The sequence below is a fragment of the Chelonoidis abingdonii genome, chromosome 7 (genome assembly GCF_003597395.2).
Source record: "Chelonoidis abingdonii isolate Lonesome George chromosome 7, CheloAbing_2.0, whole genome shotgun sequence".
NCBI classification, from domain to species: domain Eukaryota; kingdom Metazoa; phylum Chordata; order Testudines; family Testudinidae; genus Chelonoidis; species Chelonoidis abingdonii.
The window spans coordinates 34,204,043-34,225,592 of record NC_133775.1 but is presented as its reverse complement, the minus strand read 5'-3'; the positions used below and the strand labels follow the sequence as shown (position 1 = coordinate 34,225,592).

The 21,550-nt window shown below is 43.5% G+C and overlaps 1 protein-coding gene and 1 pseudogene across 1 annotated transcript in view; both read right to left on the bottom strand.

Moving 5' to 3' along the window:
• The window catches only part of EPHX4 (epoxide hydrolase 4), a 35,001-nt gene extending 15,438 nt beyond the window's left edge, over positions 1–19,563 (bottom strand). The window contains exons 1-3 of the mRNA XM_032772989.2: positions 19,254–19,563; positions 11,757–11,842; positions 6,788–6,945 (exon numbers count right to left, since the gene is read on the bottom strand). Coding sequence (XP_032628880.1) covers positions 6,788–6,945; positions 11,757–11,842; positions 19,254–19,496 — 487 coding nt within the window. The 5' untranslated portion in view covers positions 19,497–19,563. The remainder of the gene's footprint in view (positions 1–6,787; positions 6,946–11,756; positions 11,843–19,253) is intronic.
• Positions 19,564–20,742: 1,179 nt separating this feature from the next.
• Positions 20,743–20,824, bottom strand: LOC116820514 (U4 spliceosomal RNA; annotated as a pseudogene).
• Between the last annotated feature and the right edge of the window lie 726 nt (positions 20,825–21,550).

Here is a 21,550-nt window from a genome sequence, read left to right as displayed (position 1 = left end):
TGAAGCAGGACTTATAATCAGAGAGCGCAATACATCACAAAGCACAATTATGGCATTACTGAGGAGTTTAATAAAACTAGAGTTGCTTAGAAAATGTAAACGAAGTTTGTGATATCATGCCCCATCTTTTGATATGATTCAAAATTTTCAGACCAGTTCTAAATTCAAACCTGAGGACTATATCATCACTTTACAATTTGCCCAGTGTTTCTTGCACTGCTCTGAGTGCAGCTTGGAAGGGATAATGGCCCAGAGAGTAGTAATTTGCCTCTGGATCTCCCCACTACTCTGGAGGGGAAGTATCCTATGGTGTGGTTATATCCAGTACAGCTACACTTCTCCCTGAATAGGGGAAACCCAGGAGCTTTACAGAGCTTACTTCCCCTCCCGTGCTGCTATCTGTGGTACACATAGCCTATGCAAGGATGTAAGGAGTGCAGTATCTTATGTCTTCTTATTCCCCTTTTCGCAGCTGTGCAAGATTGGCCATGATTGGCCTGTACAAGGGAGCACATAAACGAACAGTAAAACTCAGATGAATACTGACAATTGAGAATAGGCTATTGTGTATATTTTAGTAAGTTGTTTTCTTTTTTATTAACACTATACAGCCCCTACATTGCTGTCACTTAGAGGGTAGAGCATATGCACTTTCCACAGTAGATAATAGAAAATCTCACCACATTGTTTTGGTTTCCATCTTCTAGTAGTGAGACCCTGTAAGTGCTACTGATACTTAAGACCCTAATCCTATAATTAGATTCATTAAGCGCAAGGGTCAGCATGAGGTGGAGACAGGGCCGGCGCTAGGATTTCTGACGCCCTAGGCGCCGGGACATTTCGCCGCCCCCCGCGCGGGTCTCGCGGCTCTGGCGGAGCTGCCGCAGGCATGCCTGCAGCAGGTCCACCGGAGCTGCGGCTCCCTGACCTGAGAGGGGGGGCACCCGGGCATACCATCCCACAGAGGGGTCTGAAGAGCCCAGAGCATCCCTGGAATCAGTGTGACCCTATCCTTAGGGGCTGAAGGGTCCTGGCATTCTAGGAACCCTCAGGCTGAAAGTGAGAGTCGTGATCAATCTGAGACCCTCTTCTAAGTGCAGACGTAACTCCTCCGTTTGGCTTGGTGCCTAGCCGGGCCTCTCACCCATCACATTCTGGACCCTCGCCGGCGGTACACCACAGACAGATGCACCTGACAGCCTCATTGAGACGGAGTGTGGCCTATCATCACGTGCCAGCTAGCCAAGCAAAAGGCTAAGCATCCGGTTGGTGCGCGTCGGGTGTTCGGGCATGGTGACCGAAACAGCGATATTGCTGCTCCTTAGGACGAGGACGGTTTGCAGAGGAAACTCGCAGGCGACTTTACCTCACTGGAATCCTGACCCTCTTGGCCAGACCAAGACGCTAGTACCATTCAAATGATAGAGCCACATGGGCTATTTGTCCTTTTGAGTCTAACTAAGCGCGAGTATACTGCACCAGGCCATGTACCATGGTGTTCCCTTTGCCAGTGTCTGGTTTCACTTGATGACGATGAGAGCGAGAGACTGCAATACCGGGCAAAGTCCTTCAGTGTGTGGGAGGGGGGCGGGGGGGATGGAGGGGCTCAGCAACATGCAATACAACCAGAGAGGGAAGGGACAAGCATTAATCCAAGGGATAGTGCTGGTAATAGGGACCTTCTTCGGAGGGAGCAAATCGGGGCACAGAGCCGTTCTCCCTCTACCCACACCGACACCTCCGTCCCAGAGTAGGGAAGCCCTGCGACCCCGACCCTGGGGGCCCCCCCCTCCTTTTTCCCCGGCAAAAAAAAGGAAAGGGCGCGCCAGGTGGGCAGGAGAGTGGTACAGGCCGCCCGCTCCGGGCAGCAGGAGTGCCAGGGAGGAGCAGGGAGGCGGGACTGCAGGCAGAATGTGTGGGGAGGACCCCCACTTGCCTCTGGCCCAGGCCCCACAAAATCATAATCCGCCTACTGGCTTTACACTTATGTGGCAATATAATGGTCTTTCCATCCACCTTCAAGGCCAGTTTGCACTGCTAGAGCCAGGTAAAGCAGTCTGAGTGTAAATGAGGATCAGGCTAATGGATTTCCAAAGACCAGAAGCCAGTATATCTGCATGCTTAGTCCTCACACGCTACTGTAAAATTATCTTTCATGTAAAATATTTGACAGCTTTGGGTTTCATTAAAAAGGGACAGATTCCGCACGAGGTGCACGAGCACTGTAATGTCCTTTTTCACAGCACCCGAGGTATTGGTGTGCAGTGCCTCTCACAGCATCTACCCCTAAATAAGCGCAATTCCTGCCTGCTTAGTGAAAATGGTGACCTATTTTGGTTAATATAAAATATTGTAAATCTCACCTGTAAATACAGAGGGATGAGGGATACCACAATAAGCTTGGTCACCATTTCCGGATAACAAATAGCAACTCACCAAGCAATATTCCACCCCAGTCATGGCAATCGCATACCTTATGTACCCTGCACATAAAGAAACAGATTTTGGACCGTTGTTTACTGACAGTTATATGAAAATCAGTCATCAATACAATAATGACAGTTAAACAAAAACAAATGTTCCAAAACATATTTGCTGACAATACTCAACTTCTTGCATTTTTTCTTACAAATTATTTACATTGCCATAGCTAAAGATGTGTCAACATATTCCTTTATTAAACATAGAGAGAAGGGAGATTAGCGAGTATTAGCTTGAAATTTTACAAGGTAATTAAAAGTAATGGTTTCCACTCTGCAAATTAGCTTTCTCTCCTTTGTATATTGTGATAGAATTCAGGACAGATAGCTGCAAGGAAGGGATAGGAATCAGTGCCCTGAAGGGTTAAAAGAACCTCGCTCCATCAACTGGGAAGGTCAATTACGGGTCCATCAGTGTTCAGCTGTAGAAAGGGGTACCAAGGTTAGCAATTAGAATCAGCTGAGGGGAGCTACCTGAGGTTAATTAGGATACGCTGATTCCATATTTAGGGCTGCGAGACCGTTTTTTAAAGCGATGGTAGGTTCACCTACCTGCACTATTATGGCCTTAATCCTTCGCTTGGGAGGACCAGGAGGGTGCAGCCTGCCCTGCTGGCCAGGAGGGTAGGAGCAGCAAGAACAGTAGCATCACCAGGAGGAGAAAGGGAGAAAAATACTCTAAACAGGACTGGTGGAGATATGGGGAGCAGACTTCCCCTGTGCCCAAAGGGGGACAGCATTACCAAGCCTGTCTGCACCAGGGCTATAAAGCAGGCAGAGGCGGGGGAGACTGAGAACGTGCCTTGGCCACAATTGTGATGTAAGTCATCTTACTGTAAATGAGATCATTTCATGCCCTAAATACTATGTGCAACTGTGGCCCAGTTGGTCACATTGTTTCAAAATCTAAGTACTGCATCATTGGTAAAGGTGGGAATTATAGCCAGAAAAGCTGCACTTACTGCATCCCTTAAACAGGTGTAGGGATACTAAGAAGGTTTATAATTAGACATGGTTTATATGAAAAATGAACTTATTTGTTTAGAAATGAATTAATGTTAATAATACTTTTATAACTAAAGTTTATATTAGAAATAAAATGTTGATTCCCCAGATTAGCCTCTAAGCCTGCAAGACACAGCTGTGTCTGTGTGAAGCCTGCATCACAGAAATACTTTGTATAAAACTTGTTAAAGGTTAATTGACTCTAAGTGACACCTTTGTAATCACTACAAAAGAGCCTCCACCTTTTGTAAAATTCTTTTTAGTCTCACTTTATGTTCTTGTCTTTTATTGTTAAAAGAGTAGGGAGTCTCACACCCAAAAGGTGAGACATTGAAATAAATGTATGTGAATGAGGTGCCTAGTTAAATGATGAATGAATGGTTAGGAGTCACCACCCTGAAAAATCAGTGTCGCCGAGGTGTCAAGTGGAATAACCAGATGACGCGGGGAAGGCGAACTGAATCTACGCCAAGCACCTAACAAACATCTGACAGAATGGAGCCAGCACCTTGCTGATTGATTACAACAGCAGATGAAGCAACCTCGTTAGGACTGACAGTAGGGAAAATCCTAATAACTAGGACTCTGAAGACGAGGACTTTGAGTCTATGGTTCTGCTGCCAGCATCCAGGAGCATAACAAGTGCACCTGAGCCCGGCTTGGCTCCACTCTTGTGTTACAGGCGTACCTGGCCAGTATTCTTGGTCACAGAGCAACTTTAGGCTGGTTAACTATAATCTCCATACAGAACTTGAAATGAATGAATGAATATAAGTAATCATTAGGAATAAAGTAGCCAATACAACATTGTTTGCCTGTTATCTTTTATTTTGGTATTTACAATAAATGTGACAATGTTCTTTGTCCCCTTTTAATAAGATCTCTGCTAGTTTTTATTGGTATAACACAGGTAAGGGATGATGGTGTAACTCTTACAGGCTTCAGACACTTCTTTACTTATTCATATTCTTCTTAGGTGGGGAATGTTCAAACAGTGCTAAGCATGGTGGCCTAACTATGCTTCCACTGATATCAGTGGGAATTTGACAACTTGACTCACAGCGGAGCAGAGTTTCAATTCCGACTGCTGAGCTTTAGAAATTCCACCTTTTATTTCCTTATACCCAGACAGACCCTAATTGCCAAAGCCCCAGTTCTTACTGAGAAATTAAAGCACTCTAAATATATGCAAGTCAGATGTGTAAAATACAAATTCTTTTGGATTCTCTTGACAAAGCAAGAAGAGAAATGTCGAAAGTTAAACTACACTCTTTATCTACTTTTAAAAATCTCCTCGGCACTTTTGGATTTAATCTGGACTTTCCAAATATAATAATTTATCTCAGGAGGCAAGACAAGCCACGTGGAAATTTGAGGCCAAGAGTCATTTTTTCTAGAAAACTTTAAGCCCCTGTGAAAGCGGACTTATAATCAGAGAGCGCAATCATCACAAAGCACAATTATGGCATTAACTGGGGAGGAGTTTAATCAAACTAAGAGTTGCTTAGAAAAATGTAAACGAAGTTTGTGAACTATATGCCCATCTTGATATGATTTCAACAATTTTCAGACGCAGTTCTAAATTTCAAACTGAGGACTATATCTCATCTTTACAATTTGCCCAGTGTTCTTGCCTGCTCTGAGTGAGCTTGGAAGGGATAATGGCCCCAGAAGTAGTTTTGCCTTTCTGGCATCTCCCACTATCTCTGGAGGGGAAGTAATCGCTATGGTGTGGTTATATCCAGTCAGCTACACTCTCCGCTGAATAGGGGACCCAGGAGCTTTACAGAGCTTAGCTTCCCCTCCCAGTGCATGCTATCTGTGGTACACATTAGCCTAATGCAAGGATGTTAAGGAGTGCAGTATCTTTATGTCTTCTTTCTTCCCCTTTCGCAGCTGGTGGCAAGATTGGCATGGATTGGCCTGTACAAGGGAGCCCATAGAACGAACAGTAAAACTCAGAATGAATACTGACTAATTGAGAAGAGGCTATTGGTGTATATTTTAGTAAGTTGTTTTCTTTTTATTAACACTATACAGCCCTACATTGCTGTCACTTAGAGGGTAGAGCATATGCACTTTCCACAGTAGATAATAGAAAATCTCACCACAATTGTTTTGGTTTCCATCTTCTAGTAGTGAGACCCTGTAAGTGCTACTGATACTTAAGACCCTAATCCTATAATTAGATTCATTAAGCGCAAGGGTCAGCTATGAGGTGGAAGAACAGGGCGGCGCTAGGATTTCTGACGCCCTAAGCGCCGGACTTCGCCGCCTCCCCCGCGGGTCCTCGGCCTGGCGGAGCTGCGCAGGCATGCCTGCAGCAGGTCCACCGGAGCTGCGCGCTCCTGACCCTGAGAGGGGGGGCACCCGGGCCGCGACACGCGCGCGGCGGCCTCCCTGCCCGGGGGCGCCTCTAAGCTGCGTGACCATGCGGCGGCTCCCTGACCCGGGAGCGCCGCCGGGGCCCCGGTTGCCGTGGCGGCTCCTGACCGGGGGGCGCCCTATAGCCTGCCGCGCGATGCGGCGGCTCCCCTTGACCCGGGGGGTGCCCTAAAGCTGCTGGACCGCCCGGCGGTGCTCCTGACCCGGGAGCGCGCCCGGGCCGCTGGGTGCCGTGGGCTCCCTGACCCGGGGGATGCCCTGGTTGGGCCGGCTGCCGCGGCTGCGTGCAGAGCCCAGGGCGCCCTATAGCTGCGCCGGGCTGCCGCGGCTGCGCGCAGACGCCGGGAGCGCCCTAAGCTGCCAGGCTGCAGGCAGCTGCTGCCGCCGGAGCTCAGACTACGCAGCGGTCGCTGCAACCATTTAAAAAATTTGGGGGGGGCGCCGCTTTTTGGCGCCCCCAAATCTTGGCGCCCTCGGCAACTGCCTAGTTCGCCTAAATGGTTGCACCGGCCCTGGGTGGAGACCCACTGATTTCAGTGGTACTCACCATAAGGCTATAGTACTAGATCCAGCCGTGCTACCAGATCCCATTGCAGGATGCGGGCATATAAGAGCATCTTTGGGGCTTTGCATTTGATTGAAAAGCATGTTTGCATATTCTCTATGCTGACCCAGGCATATTGGCTTGAAAACAAAACTTTTCATACTGTTCAAGAATTAGTGCGGACTAAAATCCATGAAATAAGTCAATCTATTTGAATCAAATTTACTTAGACAATATAGTCAACTAAATGCATATATTAAAACAAAACCAATCACCTTGGAATATTTTTTTAAATCACAGGATAGCTATTCATAGTTCTGCAACAAATGAAATAAAATTAACAACTTAGGCAGTTTGGCTTCTGTTAACGCACCTAGAGATTCCAAAATATCCTTTATATCTGTAATTAGGCAATCTAACTTGTAATTCTCCTGGTGAGAAGGAGCATCTGTTTCTCCATAACCTCTCAAATCCAGTGCCACAACTCGATATTCACTTTTAAATTCTCGCAATTGATGGCGCCAAGAATACCTAATAAAGGAGAAAAAAAAGGTTACATGGAAGAATACTAGAATTCAGTCAGTAGTACAGCCTCTATTATAGAGTGATGTTAAATTCTATTGGCTGGATTCTCTATCATGTATGGCCACTTTTTGCCATAGCAAGGTCGTTCTGTCTGGTTGGGAATTCTCACTAGAAAGGAAATCTCTAGGGAAGATGAGCTAGCATGAGTGGTTCTACACCACCATCTTCTTGAAGCCCCTAAGGTAGGGAGCATAATCTGGTTATACCCTCTTTTCCTCAGCTATCTCTATGGTCCAGTTATTCATGGCTTCTAGAATGGCTCCTTAGTGCCATAGGTAGCTGGCAAAAATTAGAGCATCCCTGAGACTGCTGTAATTCTGAGGATGCAACTGACCCCAGAATATGGGGTGTGGAGAGCTACTTCTCCTGTCACCTTCTTCCTGCACCAGATAGGCTTGAATGGACCAATGAGTTGGGCCTCAAATGACAAGATGAACACATTTGTGTTTCTTTGGGGGAGAGGGGGAGGAAGGAACGATAACTCATTCAATATGTAAAGCAAAGGATTAATAATATATGTTACAAATTAATTTGATCAAGTGATATTTTATGGTTTATCATCTGAGCTATATTTATCTATGTGTCCTTATTCAGTCACTCTAAATTCTCCCAGAACAATGAAGATTAACAGCTGTCAGTGCGTCAGTACTGTACATGGTATTTTACTGCTTGTGTTTCTATGGAGAATAAAGACAGAAATTACTTTAAAGGAAATCTAGAGTGAGGAAGAGTTTAATAAGCATCCAGAGAAAGATTTGGATTATTCTTGGAAATAATAGATTATAACTGGATAAAAATGGTATAAAGATAATAAAAGACTTGAGCCTCGTCCTGCAAGGTGTTACCTACCCTTCAACTCTTAATGAGATCAATTTAAATTGAGGATACCCAACACCTTCTAGGAGGTGCTCAGAACCTGGAAGGATTTGGCCCTATATTATAATATCATTAAATGAAATTATGAAAAATGTTATGATCATTTTAACCACAGATAATATAAAATGCTTGTTAACTTTTACTATTAGCCCTATTGCAAAGATCTGAAATAAACAACATAAATGAAGCATTTGGGAGAGGTTTAAATAATATATGGAGACATATCTGTCTCATAGAGCTAGAAGGGACCTTGCAAGGTCATTGAGTCTAGCCCCCTGCCTTCACTAGCAGGACCAAGTACTAATTTTGCCCCAGATGGCCCCCTCAAGGATTGAGCTCACAATCCTGGGTTTAGCAGGCCAATGCTCAAACCACTGAGCTATCCATCCCTCCCAATTCTGCCAGATTCCAACTAGTGTTTTATTTCAGATCCTTATGCCTTCTGCTTTGGGGGTAGTGCTAACCAATCAGGGATTTTGAATACATCATGGTCAACATTACATTGTCCTTGGACTAATCAAAGAAAATGTTATTATTGTAAACACAACACCCATCACAGTTCCATCTGGGTGCCCTATGTTAATGGAAATAAATACAAGTTTTAATAAATACAGGTTTCTATAAATGACTTCTTTTTAAAAAAAATCAATATACACTGCCCTGTAAATCAAGTTTACCATGATAACTATAGGAGCTATCACAAATACCTCATTGAAGTGAAACCACATGACACAGTAAATATTTTCTTTTTTAATGACATACCACCTTTATATCCCCATACTCTGCTGTCATGATGGTCCATCAATCAGTCAAAGGTTTGATGAACAGATAGGTCTTACACACCCTGATGCTTGCCAAACTGTAGCCTTAGCAGACCACCAGGAGAAGCAGATCTCAGAGGCATGGGTCATCCAGTAAAAGTATCCTGTCATCAACCTCTGTGAGTTCAACATGTATCACTGATCTTTTCATACAACACTTTTTTTTAATCATATCTAAAGTATTTATCTAGTGAGACCACTGCTTTGCAGGAAGGATTTTGAAATGTTGGTAAATACCTTTATTTTCTCAAGGCTGAATAATTGGAGCTATTTTGGGTTTTTCTGATCATGTTATTTCTGGAAGGCAGTTTATACAAAATTCAGCAGCTCACACACGTCCTAACAGGCATTCAGCTGTCTGAACATCTTACTCCAATTTTAAAATTTTTATATTAGTTTCCCATAAGATTTTGTATTGATTTAAAAAAATTGCATATAAGTGGCTTAATGGCAGTGGTGCATTATATATTTGACTGATCGTTTGCCAATATACACCCTCAGTTGCTCACTGAGATCAGCACTGATTGGTTATTTCATATGTCGTAGTAATAACCTTGAGACATTGGAAACTAGAGGATTTTGCAATTAAGCTTCATCATAGTGGAAGTTACTTCCATTCCTGTTACTATCCAAAAAGTACAGGTTTGCTGCTGCTTTATACTACTCTTAACATTGTCACTCTTATTTCATGGTTTCAAAACAAAATTTCAGTTCATACATAAAATTCTGAATAGATTCAGTAACAAGCCAACCGTAATATTTTTAGCATGCATATTTTATCTCATGCATTACTTTATTGTTGTCTTCTTTTAAAAACAGCAGGTATAAGCTATGCTACTGGCCAGGGCCGGCTTTAGCAAGTGCGGGGCCCAATTCAAACATTTTTGGCAGGGCCCTGGCAGGGATGACTAAAAAAAAAAAAAACGTGAAAAAAAGCCTTTCATTTCTTAGCAGTGAGTTCCCTGTAAAAAGTACTGATTTAAGGGATGTGCCACAGTAGGTATTTTTTGTACCAATAGGGTTACCATACGTCCATATTTTTAAAAATTCCTCCCGGATGGCAATTTAAGAAACAAAAAGCTGGACATGTCCGGGAAAATACAGATGTATGTTAACCCCACCTAAAGTCCTTTTTCAAAAAGATGGGCCTGAACTAGAAATGAGCTCCGTTTCACATGTGTAGGTCCCCACCACTCCCTGGGGGTGTGCTAGGGTGACCAGATGTCCTGATTTTATTGGGGACCAGTCCAATTTGGGGGTCTTTTTCTTATAATGATCCTACACCGCCCCAACATTCCAAATTGTTCACTTTTTGCCTGTCTGGTCACCTAGGTGTGCCACATGTAGGGGTCCCAGCTGCCCTGCCCCTCCATTGAAGCAGATGTGCAGGTTACTGCCCTGGAACTGCAGGGCAGCTAGTCTACATGGGGCTGGCTGCGAGGCAGGACAGGGGGCCTGCAGGCAGGGCAGGGGTGCGGGGCTGGCCTGCAGACAGAGACTGCTTGCCAGGCAGGCACGGGTGCAGGGTGGACATGGAGACAGGGAGATGTGGGGTGGGGGGGCTCGCTAGCGCTTTCAAGGGCAAGGGCCTCAGGGAGTGCAGACAGGGGTTGGCAGGCCTGGAGACAGAGAGGAGTTTGTGGGACGGCTGGCTTCAGGCAGGGGAGTGCGGCAGGGGTTTGGCTGGAGACAGGGCAAGGGCGGGGTCTGGTGCGGGCAGCGACAGAGCATAGCAGGGCTGGTGCGCAGGGGTTGCTGCAGGCAGGGCAAGGGTTGTAAGCAGGGCTGGCATGCGGACAGGGTGCCGGTACAGGGGACAGCCTACCTGTACGGTAAGTTGCTCCCTCCTCTCTCTCCTCACCAGCGTAGCAGCAGCAGCCCAGGGCTCAGGGCTCTTAAAGGGCCTGGGCACCCCTGCTTCACTACTGTCCTAGCCCTTTGAATAGCCGCGGGGAGCCCTGGGGAAGTGGCAGGGCTCCGGAGGCTATTTAAAGGGCCAGGGAGGTAGAAGCAAGGGGAGCCCCACACTTTTGAAATAGCCCCCAAGGCTCCAGCAGTGGGGCTCTGGTGGCAATTTAAAGGGCCTGAGGCCCCAGTCCCTGCTTGGAGCCCCAGGCCCTTTAAATTGCCCCCTGGGGAAGTTGGGCCACCCTGGTACAGCGCACTGGCAGGGCTTGGGTGTGGGGCCCTTTTAGGCACAGGGCCTGATTCGGGGGAATTGGTTGAATTGGCCTAAAGCCGGCCTTGCTACTGGCATTAACAATGACCTATATAGCAGTTTTCTTATTTAATATCCCATTCCATTCGAGTAGTCAGACAATACACAGAATGTTTCTAAACGCATGGCCTGCAATGACTTTACCTTGTTCAATCTGGCAGTCACAGCCTAAATCACATAGACAAAATATTAGAAACTCGGTCCTTTCATCATTACAAACAAACACTTTAGGTTTTGTTTACTTTTGATCCATCAGGGTTCTTCAAGTGCCTGTAGATGTAACCGTTTTAATGGAGCCTTTTTCCCTGAGTGACAACTAAAAGTGGTTAAGCTACACAATAGACTCTAGGCCTTTAAAAAATGTACATTTCCCTCCCTGTATTTCTTACAATATATAGTATGCCATGCTATTATTTATTTATAAGTATACTGATACATTTTGAATTTAAAAATCTGCCTGGGTGCTTGTGCTGGTGCCCATCACCATAGTGTCTGAACACAGGAATACTCATTCTAAATGTTTATGCTTTGTCAACTCTGAAATGTACTAGAACAGAGTAAATGGCTCTCCTGACGGTTTGATGAAAAGTGTATGCACATGAAGAAATATTTCCTGAACTAGAATAGAAAGAGTGGTATTTTGGTTTAGATGAACACGTAGAGATCATTTTGTGGATGGTACAATTGGAAAAAATGAATGCATGCTCAGTTGCAGTGGTTTTCCAGCCTTAAAACTTACCATTACTGCGATATTTGAACATAGATATGGAGAAAAGCAGAGTGGATTTAAATGATATATAAACTATGTCTGTAGTGAAATGAGAACAAGTGGGGAGTTTTACCAGAACTCTGGAAAGCCATGAAGCAGCAGCATGAGTGGTTTACCCCGTTCTCCAGCGGCTACATAGTGGAATCTTAACCCTGAATCCTGGAAGGGAAAGAAAAAAAAAAGTATTGTAATCTGATTGCTGCCCAGTACTGCTGCAATGAGGATCTGAGTATTAATATGATTTTCAAGGTATTCAAAGAGATTAATTTAGTGCTTAATATAAGTGCCAAATTGACTGCCCTGGAAATTGATGTCTTCTGTAGCTTCACAGATCAGTGATGTATGGGGAATGGTAGTACAAGCTTACCAACTATTCTGGAAGGATCTCCTCTAGCAGGTGACAAGGTTGTTCAGTTTCTGTGCCTGTTCAGTCATGTGACTCTGCTAAGATTGCCAACAAGAGCGCCAACTGATGTGATGCCCAGGTAACTAGGTACTAGGTAACTAGGAACTAGCACCCACTCAGGTCACATAGAACACCAAATAACCACTAGATAGAATGTATTTTAGTCCATACCAAGAGTACTTTATATCCACTGTACACCTTATGAGTTAGATGAGGCTATTCTCAGCTATTTAACATTATATCACATTGAAAACAGGTACAGAGTTGACAGACCATATGGGTTTTTAAAAAATGAAAGTTTGTCAAAATTAATTAAGGTAGTTAAAATTGTATATTTTTGATGTGCCACAAGGTTTAAAAAACATTTATTTTTATTTTAAAAAGTTGAAGGTCTATTAAGGCTTTTCTCAGAGAGATTGGAAAAGAAGGTCTATTAATGTGACTGTCCTCACCTACCTTGTCTTTATTTACTGAAATTGGCTGTAGCCATGAGCCCTCTGAGAATTTTTATCATTGTGAAAATTACCAATAGGCAAGGTGTTTATTGTCAGTAGGCCAGAACTGAGTCAGTGTAAACTGACATAGCTCTATTTAAATTACTGGAGCTATGCTGAGATACACCAACTGAAGGTTGTAACTGAATAAATGGGCTGAAATGATGGCCGAACAGATTTGATGGGTTCCTGCCTCCCTAATGAGGAAAACTTAATGCTCAGCCACGGACTTGAGAGTGATCCAAAAGGTTACATCTATAGAGCTAATATGCTCTGAATATTGCCTATGAGATTGTACATTGTCTCCACACAGAAATAAGTTTTATGGTAGATCTCAGGAGATACTGCTGGTGAAGGGGACAAGGGGACATGGGACTTGGGAAAGAGTTGGCTTGTGAAGCATTAATCTGTTGGTTGGGTATCACATAAGGAGAGATTGTACTTCCTCTTTATTGATGTAACAGAATGTACTGCCTCCTCTCTACAACCTGATCAATTAATGCTTTTGCCATTGCCTGTGGATCAAGGGCTGATGCACTCTCCACAATGGTGAAAGTACGGTAGCAAGAACTTCCCAGCTGTATCTGCTTGAACTTCCTTGAGCTGCCCTGATACTGCAAATGCATCAACTAATATCTTGGGACCAAGGTTCTAGAAGGGAAATATTTTTCTTCTCTTTTTCACACTTATTTTGGATTTTATTAAGAATTTGGGCCTGATTGTCTCTCTTCCTCCCCCGACCCAATTACACCAGTTTTACACACTATAACTCCAGTGAAGACAGGAAATCAATTCAGGAAAGTTTAGAAGCATCAAATTCAGTGAGAAGTATTCAGAAATTATTTGTGACATTATCTATATATTATAGGGCTGTCAAGTAATAAAAAAATTAATCGTGATTAATTTCATGATTTAAAAAAATCACAATTAATTGCACAATTTAAAAATTTATGATTAATCACACTGTTAAACAAGAATAGAATACCACTTATTTAAATATTTTTGGGTGTTTTCTACATGTTCAAATATATTCATTTCAATTACAACACAGAATACGAAGTGTAAAGTGCTCACTTTATTTTTGATTTCAAGTATTTGCACTGTAAAAAACAAAAGAAATAGTATTTTTTCAATTCATCTCATAAAAGTACTGTAGTGCAATCTTCTTGTCATGAAAGTGCAACTTACGGATGTAGATTTTTTTTGTTACATAACTGCACTCAAAAACAAAACAATGTAAAACTTTAGACCCTACAAGTCCATTTATTCCTACTTCTTGTTCAGCCAATCACTCAGACAAACAAGTTTGTTTACATTTGCAGGAGATAATGCTGCCTGCTTCTTGTTTACAATGTCACCTGAAAGTGAGAACAGGCATTTGCATGGCACCATTGTAGCCAGCGTCGCAAGATATTTATGTGCTAGATGCTAAGGATTCATATGTCCCTTTATGCTTCAACCACCATTCAAAAGGATGTGCGTCCATGCTGATGACGGGTTCTGCTTAATAATAACCCAAAGAAGTGCGCAGTGATGCATGTTCATTTTCATCATCTGAGTCAGATGCCACCAGCAGAAGGTTGATTTTCTTTTTTGGTGGCTCGGGTTCTATAGTTTCCAAATCGGAGTGTTGCTCTTTTAAGACTTTTGAAAGCATGCTCCACACTTATCCATCTCAGATTTTGGAAGTCACCTCAGGTTCTTAAACCTTGGGTCGAATGCAGTAGTTATCTTTAGAAATCTCACATTGGTATCTTCTTTGCATTTTATCAAATCTGCCGTGAAAGTGTTCTTAAAACAAACATGTTCTGGATCATCATCCAAGACTGCTAGAACATGAAATATATGGCAGAATGTGGGTAAAACAGAGCAAGGGACATACAATTCTCCCCCAAAGAGTTCAGTCACAAATTTAATTAACATATTTTTTTAATCAGCATCATCAGCATGGAAGCATGTCCTCTAGAATGGTGGCTGAAGCGTGAAGGGGTATATGAATATTTAGCATATCTAGCATGTAATATATCTTGCAATGCTGGCTACAAAAGTGCTATGCAAATACCTGTTCTCACTTTCTGGTGACATTGTAAATAAGAAGAGGGCAGCATTATCTCCTGTAAGTGTAAACAAACTTGTTTGTCTTAGCCATTGGCTGAATAAGAAGTAGGACTGAATGGACTTGTAGGTGCTGAAGATTTACATTGTTTTGTTATTGAGCGCAGTTATGTAAAAAAAAAATCTACATTTGTAAGTTGCACTTTCCATGATAAAGAGATGGCACTACAGTTCTTGTAAGAGACGAACTGAAAAATACTATTTCTTTTTTATCATTTTTGCAGTGCAAATTAATTAAAAATAATAATATACACTTTGTATTTTGTATTGTAATTGAAATTAATATATATGAAAATGTAGAAAAACACAATATTTAAAAAAGTTCAATTGGTGGTCTATTGTTTAACTGTGTGATTAAAACTGCAATTAATCACGATTAATATTTTTAATCACAGTTACTTTTTTTGAGTTAATCGCATGAGCTGACTGTGATTAATCAACAGCCCTAATTTTAAAGTCTCTAATGACCTCTTCCTGGTCATATCTCAGGGCATCTATTCCCTCATCATCATCCATGATATCATTTCGGCCACATTTGACCCCTACCCCTATTTGTACTTCTCAAAAATCATGTCCTCTTTTGTTTTTTATGATTCCTTTCTCTCCTTGTTATCCTCCTACCCAGGGCCGGCTTTAGCAAGTGCAGGGCCCAATTTGTACTCACCTGGCAGCGCTCTGGGTCTTCGGTGGCACTTTGGCAGCAAGTCCTTCACTCGCTCCAGGTCTTTGCTGCCATTCAAGAACCTGCCGCCGAAATGCCGCCAAAGACCCGGAACGAGTGAAGGACCCGCCGCCGAAGATCCGGAGCGCCACCAGGTGAGTAAAAATTAAAAAGACACCAGCACGGGGCCTTCTTAGGCTCGGGGCCTGATTCGGGGGAATCGGGCAAATTGGCCTAAAGCCGGCCTTGCTCCTGCTTCTCTTCAATGTTTTGTTTAGTGGGTCCTCCTCCTTTCCTCTCTTTCAATGGATGACCCATAGGGCTTTGTCCTCAAACTCCTCGTGTGTGTGTGTGTGTGTGTATCACCTCAAACAATATCTCATCCACTCAGACACCTTCAATCATCATCTGTATGCTGATGACTCACATTTACCTTTCTTCTTCTGACCTCTGTTTCTCTATCCAAAACTATCCTGTCTCCCTGAAATTATCTCATGGATGTCCAGGCAGCTGAACAAACTCAATATGCCCCAAACTGAGCTTCTCATCTTCTTTCTTGAGCCTTCTCTTCTCCCCACCTTTTCTGTGACTGTTGACATCATCATCTGCACAGTCATCCAAGCTGTAATTGGAGCATCATCTTCAAGCTGCACATCCAGGCTGTGTTGAAATGTTGTCTCTCTCTTTTTTTTTTTTTTTTTTACAATGTTTCAAGATCAAGACTTTCATCTTTGCTGTTTTACTTGGGACCTGTAAGCACTACTCTAGTACTGATGACAACAATAATACACTTAGCCTTCAGGGCTGGGTCCAGGCACCAGCAAAGGAAGCAGGTGTTTGGGGCAGCCAATGGAAAGGGGCGGCAGATCTGGGTCTTCAGCGGCGGGTCCCTCAGTCCCTCTCAGAGTGAAGGACCCGCCGCCGAATTGCCCTCGAAGAATGAAGTGGTGTGGTAGAGCTGCTGCTGCAGTGCCGCCGTTCCGGCTTTATCTTATAGATATAGTCAAATATTTCATTTAGCCCCAGAATGTTTTACTGCCATAATTTACCCCTCCCCAACATGGTCAGTTAAAATATGATATTGTTTGTTATAAAGAGGGGAAATGTTGTATATGGGTATCAAGAATTCACATACCTCATGACCTAAATGAAGTACATAAAACAACTCAGACATAAGAAACTGGAATCCTTAAAAATCTGCATTTGTACTGTACTCTTCCCAGAAAATCTACAGTTTATTATTAGTGGTCAACCATGTATTGTAATATTTTAAAGTGACATGGAAGTTTTTATATCAGAAGTGACAGATTGTCCCTCTGGAGTAGAAGATCATTTGTTTGTAAGTAACCTAGAAAAACATTTTATAAGCAAATTGCAGCTACCTGAGTATTAAGAAGTACAAGAAAACCTTTATATTTGAGGATTCAAACCAGCTCTCTTTTACACTGAAGGCATAATGTGAATTTAAAAGTTTTTCCACATACAAGCTTTCTCCTTAATGATCAACTAAATGGCTAGAATGTATTCCCATTGTAGTTGTCAAAGGCTTTCAGATATTTAATTCACCAAGTAACTGAATGCATGATTTAATTTAATGTATTAACTGAGGTTCATAACTAATAGTCATATACTCTCTTGTGATATATTGTTTATTCATTATCTCTTTTGTAGAAATGTATTTTCTAATTCTAATTAGAAAGTGGTGAACTACATTTGACAATATTAGTCTCTATCGATCTTACATGGTTTATTGTTTGTGTTTTTGTTCTTCTCTATATCAATGGTTCTCAACCTATTTACCACTGTGGGCCTCATATGCAGCTCTGTGTGTGTTATGTGGGCTGCATCCACACATATATATACTACCTGTATGGCCCTGAGGACGTCACATGGGCTGCAGCTGTGTGCTGATTGGGCCGCAAGTGGTCCATGGATTGAGAACCACTGCTCCAGATACTTACAGTTTCTTCTCAGTATTTTTTCACTATTTTACTAGAGTCTGAGATTTACACTTAATGAATGTTTATTGCCCATTTCCAAGATCTTACCCACATGTAATAAAATGTCAACTAAACCTAGTGTTTTATTAAAAATTAAACTTTAAAAAAATTGCCATTCATTATACATCTGCTATGCACTTCTGACTGTAGGCTGAGCAAGGTCTATACTATTTCATCTGCATGTTTATTAGATGTATGGACCACAGGCAAGGACAGTCACAAGAGATAGGAGAGAGATTCAAGAAAAACACGGACTTAGATTGTAAGCTTTTTGGATGCAGGGACCTTTTGTTCTATGTTTGTAAGGCACTTAAGAGAATACGTCCTGATCCATGACTGGGGTTCTAGGCCTTACATACAAACAGTAAACAAACAACAAACAACAACAACAGAGAAAAAATGGGAGAGAGAAGTGGAGAAAGATGGGGCATGCTGCAGAAAGTAGGATAATGTTAGAGGGGGAAAAGGATGAAAAAGAAGAGATGGAAAAAGAAGAGTTGTCGCTATTACTGCTGCACCAGAGACCCAGGGAGACCAGCAATCTAATGACTACTAAAACAGAGTTTCCACCTCTAACCCAGATGAGGCTTCCAGACATCACTGCTCAGACCTATCCAGAATTTGATTCCTTCATCTTCAAGAGACACCATTTAACGCAGCAGCCTACTGGCAGACAGCAGGAACAGAATTGAACAAGATGGCTCTTTTTATTGTGAGTGGAAGAATATTGCCAACCTTCAGAAACCAGTGCGAAGAATTCCATCAGCCTGAGATTCCATCTCCCATATGGAGAAGTTAGGCTAGTGGCAAAGGACAATGATAGCCCAGCAGCTGAATAGGCCTTGCCATCCTTGTGGGGCATAATCAGTTGATTTCCCTCAGTTCTGTTCTCACCTGGCACCAGTCTGAGTGCTCAAGCTCCTGGTAAAGTGGAGACACAACTCAATAGTCTGACCGTGGTCTAGTCTCTGGAATCTTCACCACTGCACATACGGAGTTCATGCTTTATACAGCGTTAAGCATCTATACAGTATGCATGATTCATCATACCAGGCAACCCTGGGAGGGCTGGCAGAACATGCACGTAGGAGCAGCTTAGAAAGAACAGTGATTAGTGCCACCTTGAATTTTCCCTGGTTGTCTAATTCCCTCCTAGTGTTTCATGACTTTCTGAAAGTAATGACCAGTGGTTGAGTAAGTTCATTTGTTAATTCCCTCAACACTCTGAGACACATCATCTGACTCGGCTGATTTGCCTACACACTGGTCATTTTCATCAAGTTTCCTGTCCCCCCGCCCCAGTAGGTAGCTATAGCTGTAGCTGTAGCTAGAAGGTTAGACCATTCACTTTATTGAACAGAGCGATTCCACGCAGGTCGAGCGGATCACCCCGAGAATGAAGGTGACCCGCAAGGATGCTATGTGCTCCGCAAAGAAAAAACCAGCCTGGTCTTTAAGACAACAAATAAATAGAAGCAGAGTGAAACAGTTCAGACAAAAGACCTGATATGCACACTGTGTGCCTGTTTCAAAATGGATTACTGTTTGCAAACCCCATCTTTGTGATGCACATAGAACGGGTTCTAAATGTGATACACGGCACACACTAAAACGAGGAGAGAACCATGACCATTCCCTTTCGTTTGAATGAATCAAATACTTTACACACAGCGTCCCTTTCCCTTCAGCACCAACCCAAGAAACAAACGGCGCTACAGTAGATCTTCAGAGAGAAAAGAAGGGGAAATGCAAGAGACCAGCCAGCCCCCACCCCACTCCCTTGGGTTTTACAAGCAAAGAAAGCGAGTCCACCTGTTATTTATGTTTAGCGGCAGTCAGGTTACCCCCTCGCACCCCTGTATTAGTGATTAGCACACAAACCAAAAGCCTTTACCTTAATTCTCACGTAGCAGTGGGTGCCCAGGGAGGGATCACTGAGGCAGGCTGGAGGATTCTCCCGGACGATCCGCTGGAAGGTCTTGCCTGGACTCCTTCCTATGCTCCACAAAAGTTTCAGCAGCTCTATGCAGGCGCAGACCGCGCAGTAGCTATACACCAGCGCCCAGAAGAGCAGAGCCCTGACCGTCACCATGAACCCGCCCGGGAGCCACGGTAAACAACCAGCGGGGCTCGCCATTAGGCGGCGGCTGCTCCTCAATCCTCCCTCCTCGCCAGCGTCAGGGGATGGGCTCCGCGGCAGGGAGAGCAGCGCGACACCAGGCAGGAGCCCAGCCCAGCCCAGCCCAGCCAAGCCACCAGCACGTCTGCCTCACGCCAGGGAGCCGGCCAGCAGCAGCCGGCGTGACCGAGAGCAGCCAGGCAGGAGACTGGCTCCTGCAGCCGGGCGGGGCAGCGCCACACGGGGGGCAGGCACAGGGTCCTTGGCTCCCTCCCAGCCCCGGCCCCCCACCAGCGGGAATGGCGCAGAGGCCCCCGCCCCCCCGGCTCCAAGGCAGCGGCCAACAACCTGGCGCAGGTCAGCAGCAAGCAGCCGCGTGCGCTGCGCACCTACCTTGGCAGAGGTAGCACCCCTTATGCCCCAGCCAGGCGCCGTCAGCCCGGCCTGCAGCCCCCGGGCACGCCCGGCGAAGTCGAGGATCTTCTACACCCAGAACCAGGGGACAACTCGGCCCCGAGACCCCAGCGTCCAGGCTGGACTTGGGGGACTCATCCAGCCCAGGAGAGCTCACTCGTCACCTGCTCTGAGTGTCTCACCAGCACCCCCCCTTTTGAGCTAGGAAAAATGTCCTCGTGCTCAGCTGCGACATTAAGTGACCTTAGCTAAGTCCCTTAGAAAGTCAATGGGAGAGCTGGAAATTAAGTCTACTCTAGTCTCCCTCCCCGGCAGTGTCTTAACCACAGCCCTATCCTTCCTCGCCCTTGGCTTTCCGCTCTGGGTGCAAAACCCTGTGTTGAACAGGAGTACACAGACGCACAGGTCACTGCATCAGTGTACACTGGGTTTTAAATTCTTACCTATACTAAATTTAAGTTTTTATTATAATATTAAATGCCCAACTCCTACTCAATGAAAATATGATCCATAAACTGATGGGGGAGGGGATGTAGGCTCAAGGTTGCAGCTTAACAAACAATGGCTGTAAGAGAAGTGAGCTGCTCTTAAGTCATCTGAATGGGGTATTAAACCTGAAGTCTGAAAGAGTCGCTTCTGTGTTAGGGACAGTTAGACAGTAGATCTATAATGGTTGAGTACATATCAGCTCCCTTCCTGGAAGTGTAATTTGCTAGAGCAGAGGAAGATAGAGGTTAGTGGCTGTTAGGAGGCAGAAGCAGACAGCTGGAAGGGAGGAAGTTCTAAAGTGTAATGGGGATTTTGCAACCTTTTATATACTTTTTGGCAAGTCGTTTTCCCCTCTTCTTCCAGTCATATTAAAAGTTTTCAACTAGCAATAATCACACCTCAGATTAACTTCATTGGTTATGATACTGCCACTGCGCAAAGTTAGTACAATCGTATTCTGATCCTGATTGAGGCTGCTACATACTAGGCATGTAAAAAAAACCAAAAATTTTTAAAGTTTAAGAGACAGATTGATCTTTAAATGTTACCCAGAACTAGGAGCATTTTAGTTCTAATGAATTTCTTTGGGAACAAAATATGAATAATTAGGTAAGTACTCCAGCTTGCCTGCTTTTCAAGGAATCTCAACTTTTTTGTTCCTGTATTTTATAGTAAACATTTTTAACCAAGTAAAGGCAGGTTAAGTGAAGAGAATTTGGCAAATGAAAGTGTAGGTCAAGTACAGAAAATGCAAAAGTTCCACAAATGTAGTTCTTTAAATACAAATTATTTCCACAGATAATATAGATGGTCACTATTACAAGGTCTTTGCGGAAGTCCAGTTTTTTATTAAACACATTTGTGTGTTAATTAAAAAGTGATATCTCCACTGTTTAATCAAAATAAAATGCTTCTGAAGAGACAAAGTTATTATGGTTTGGATAACTTGTCCGAAGTATTAAACACCACATGTAAATGCAGTGTATAACCAGAAACAACCAGTGAAAATAAGAAAATCAGCTATGGGCAATATATTTTTAAAAAGCTTCTGGAATGGTTGTGAAAGATAGTTGCTTTTAAAAGTTCTAAATTCAAAAACAGGGAGATACAGATATTCCAAAAAAACTCTACAATGTATTTTAAGAAGTAACATGTATATGCAATCAAAC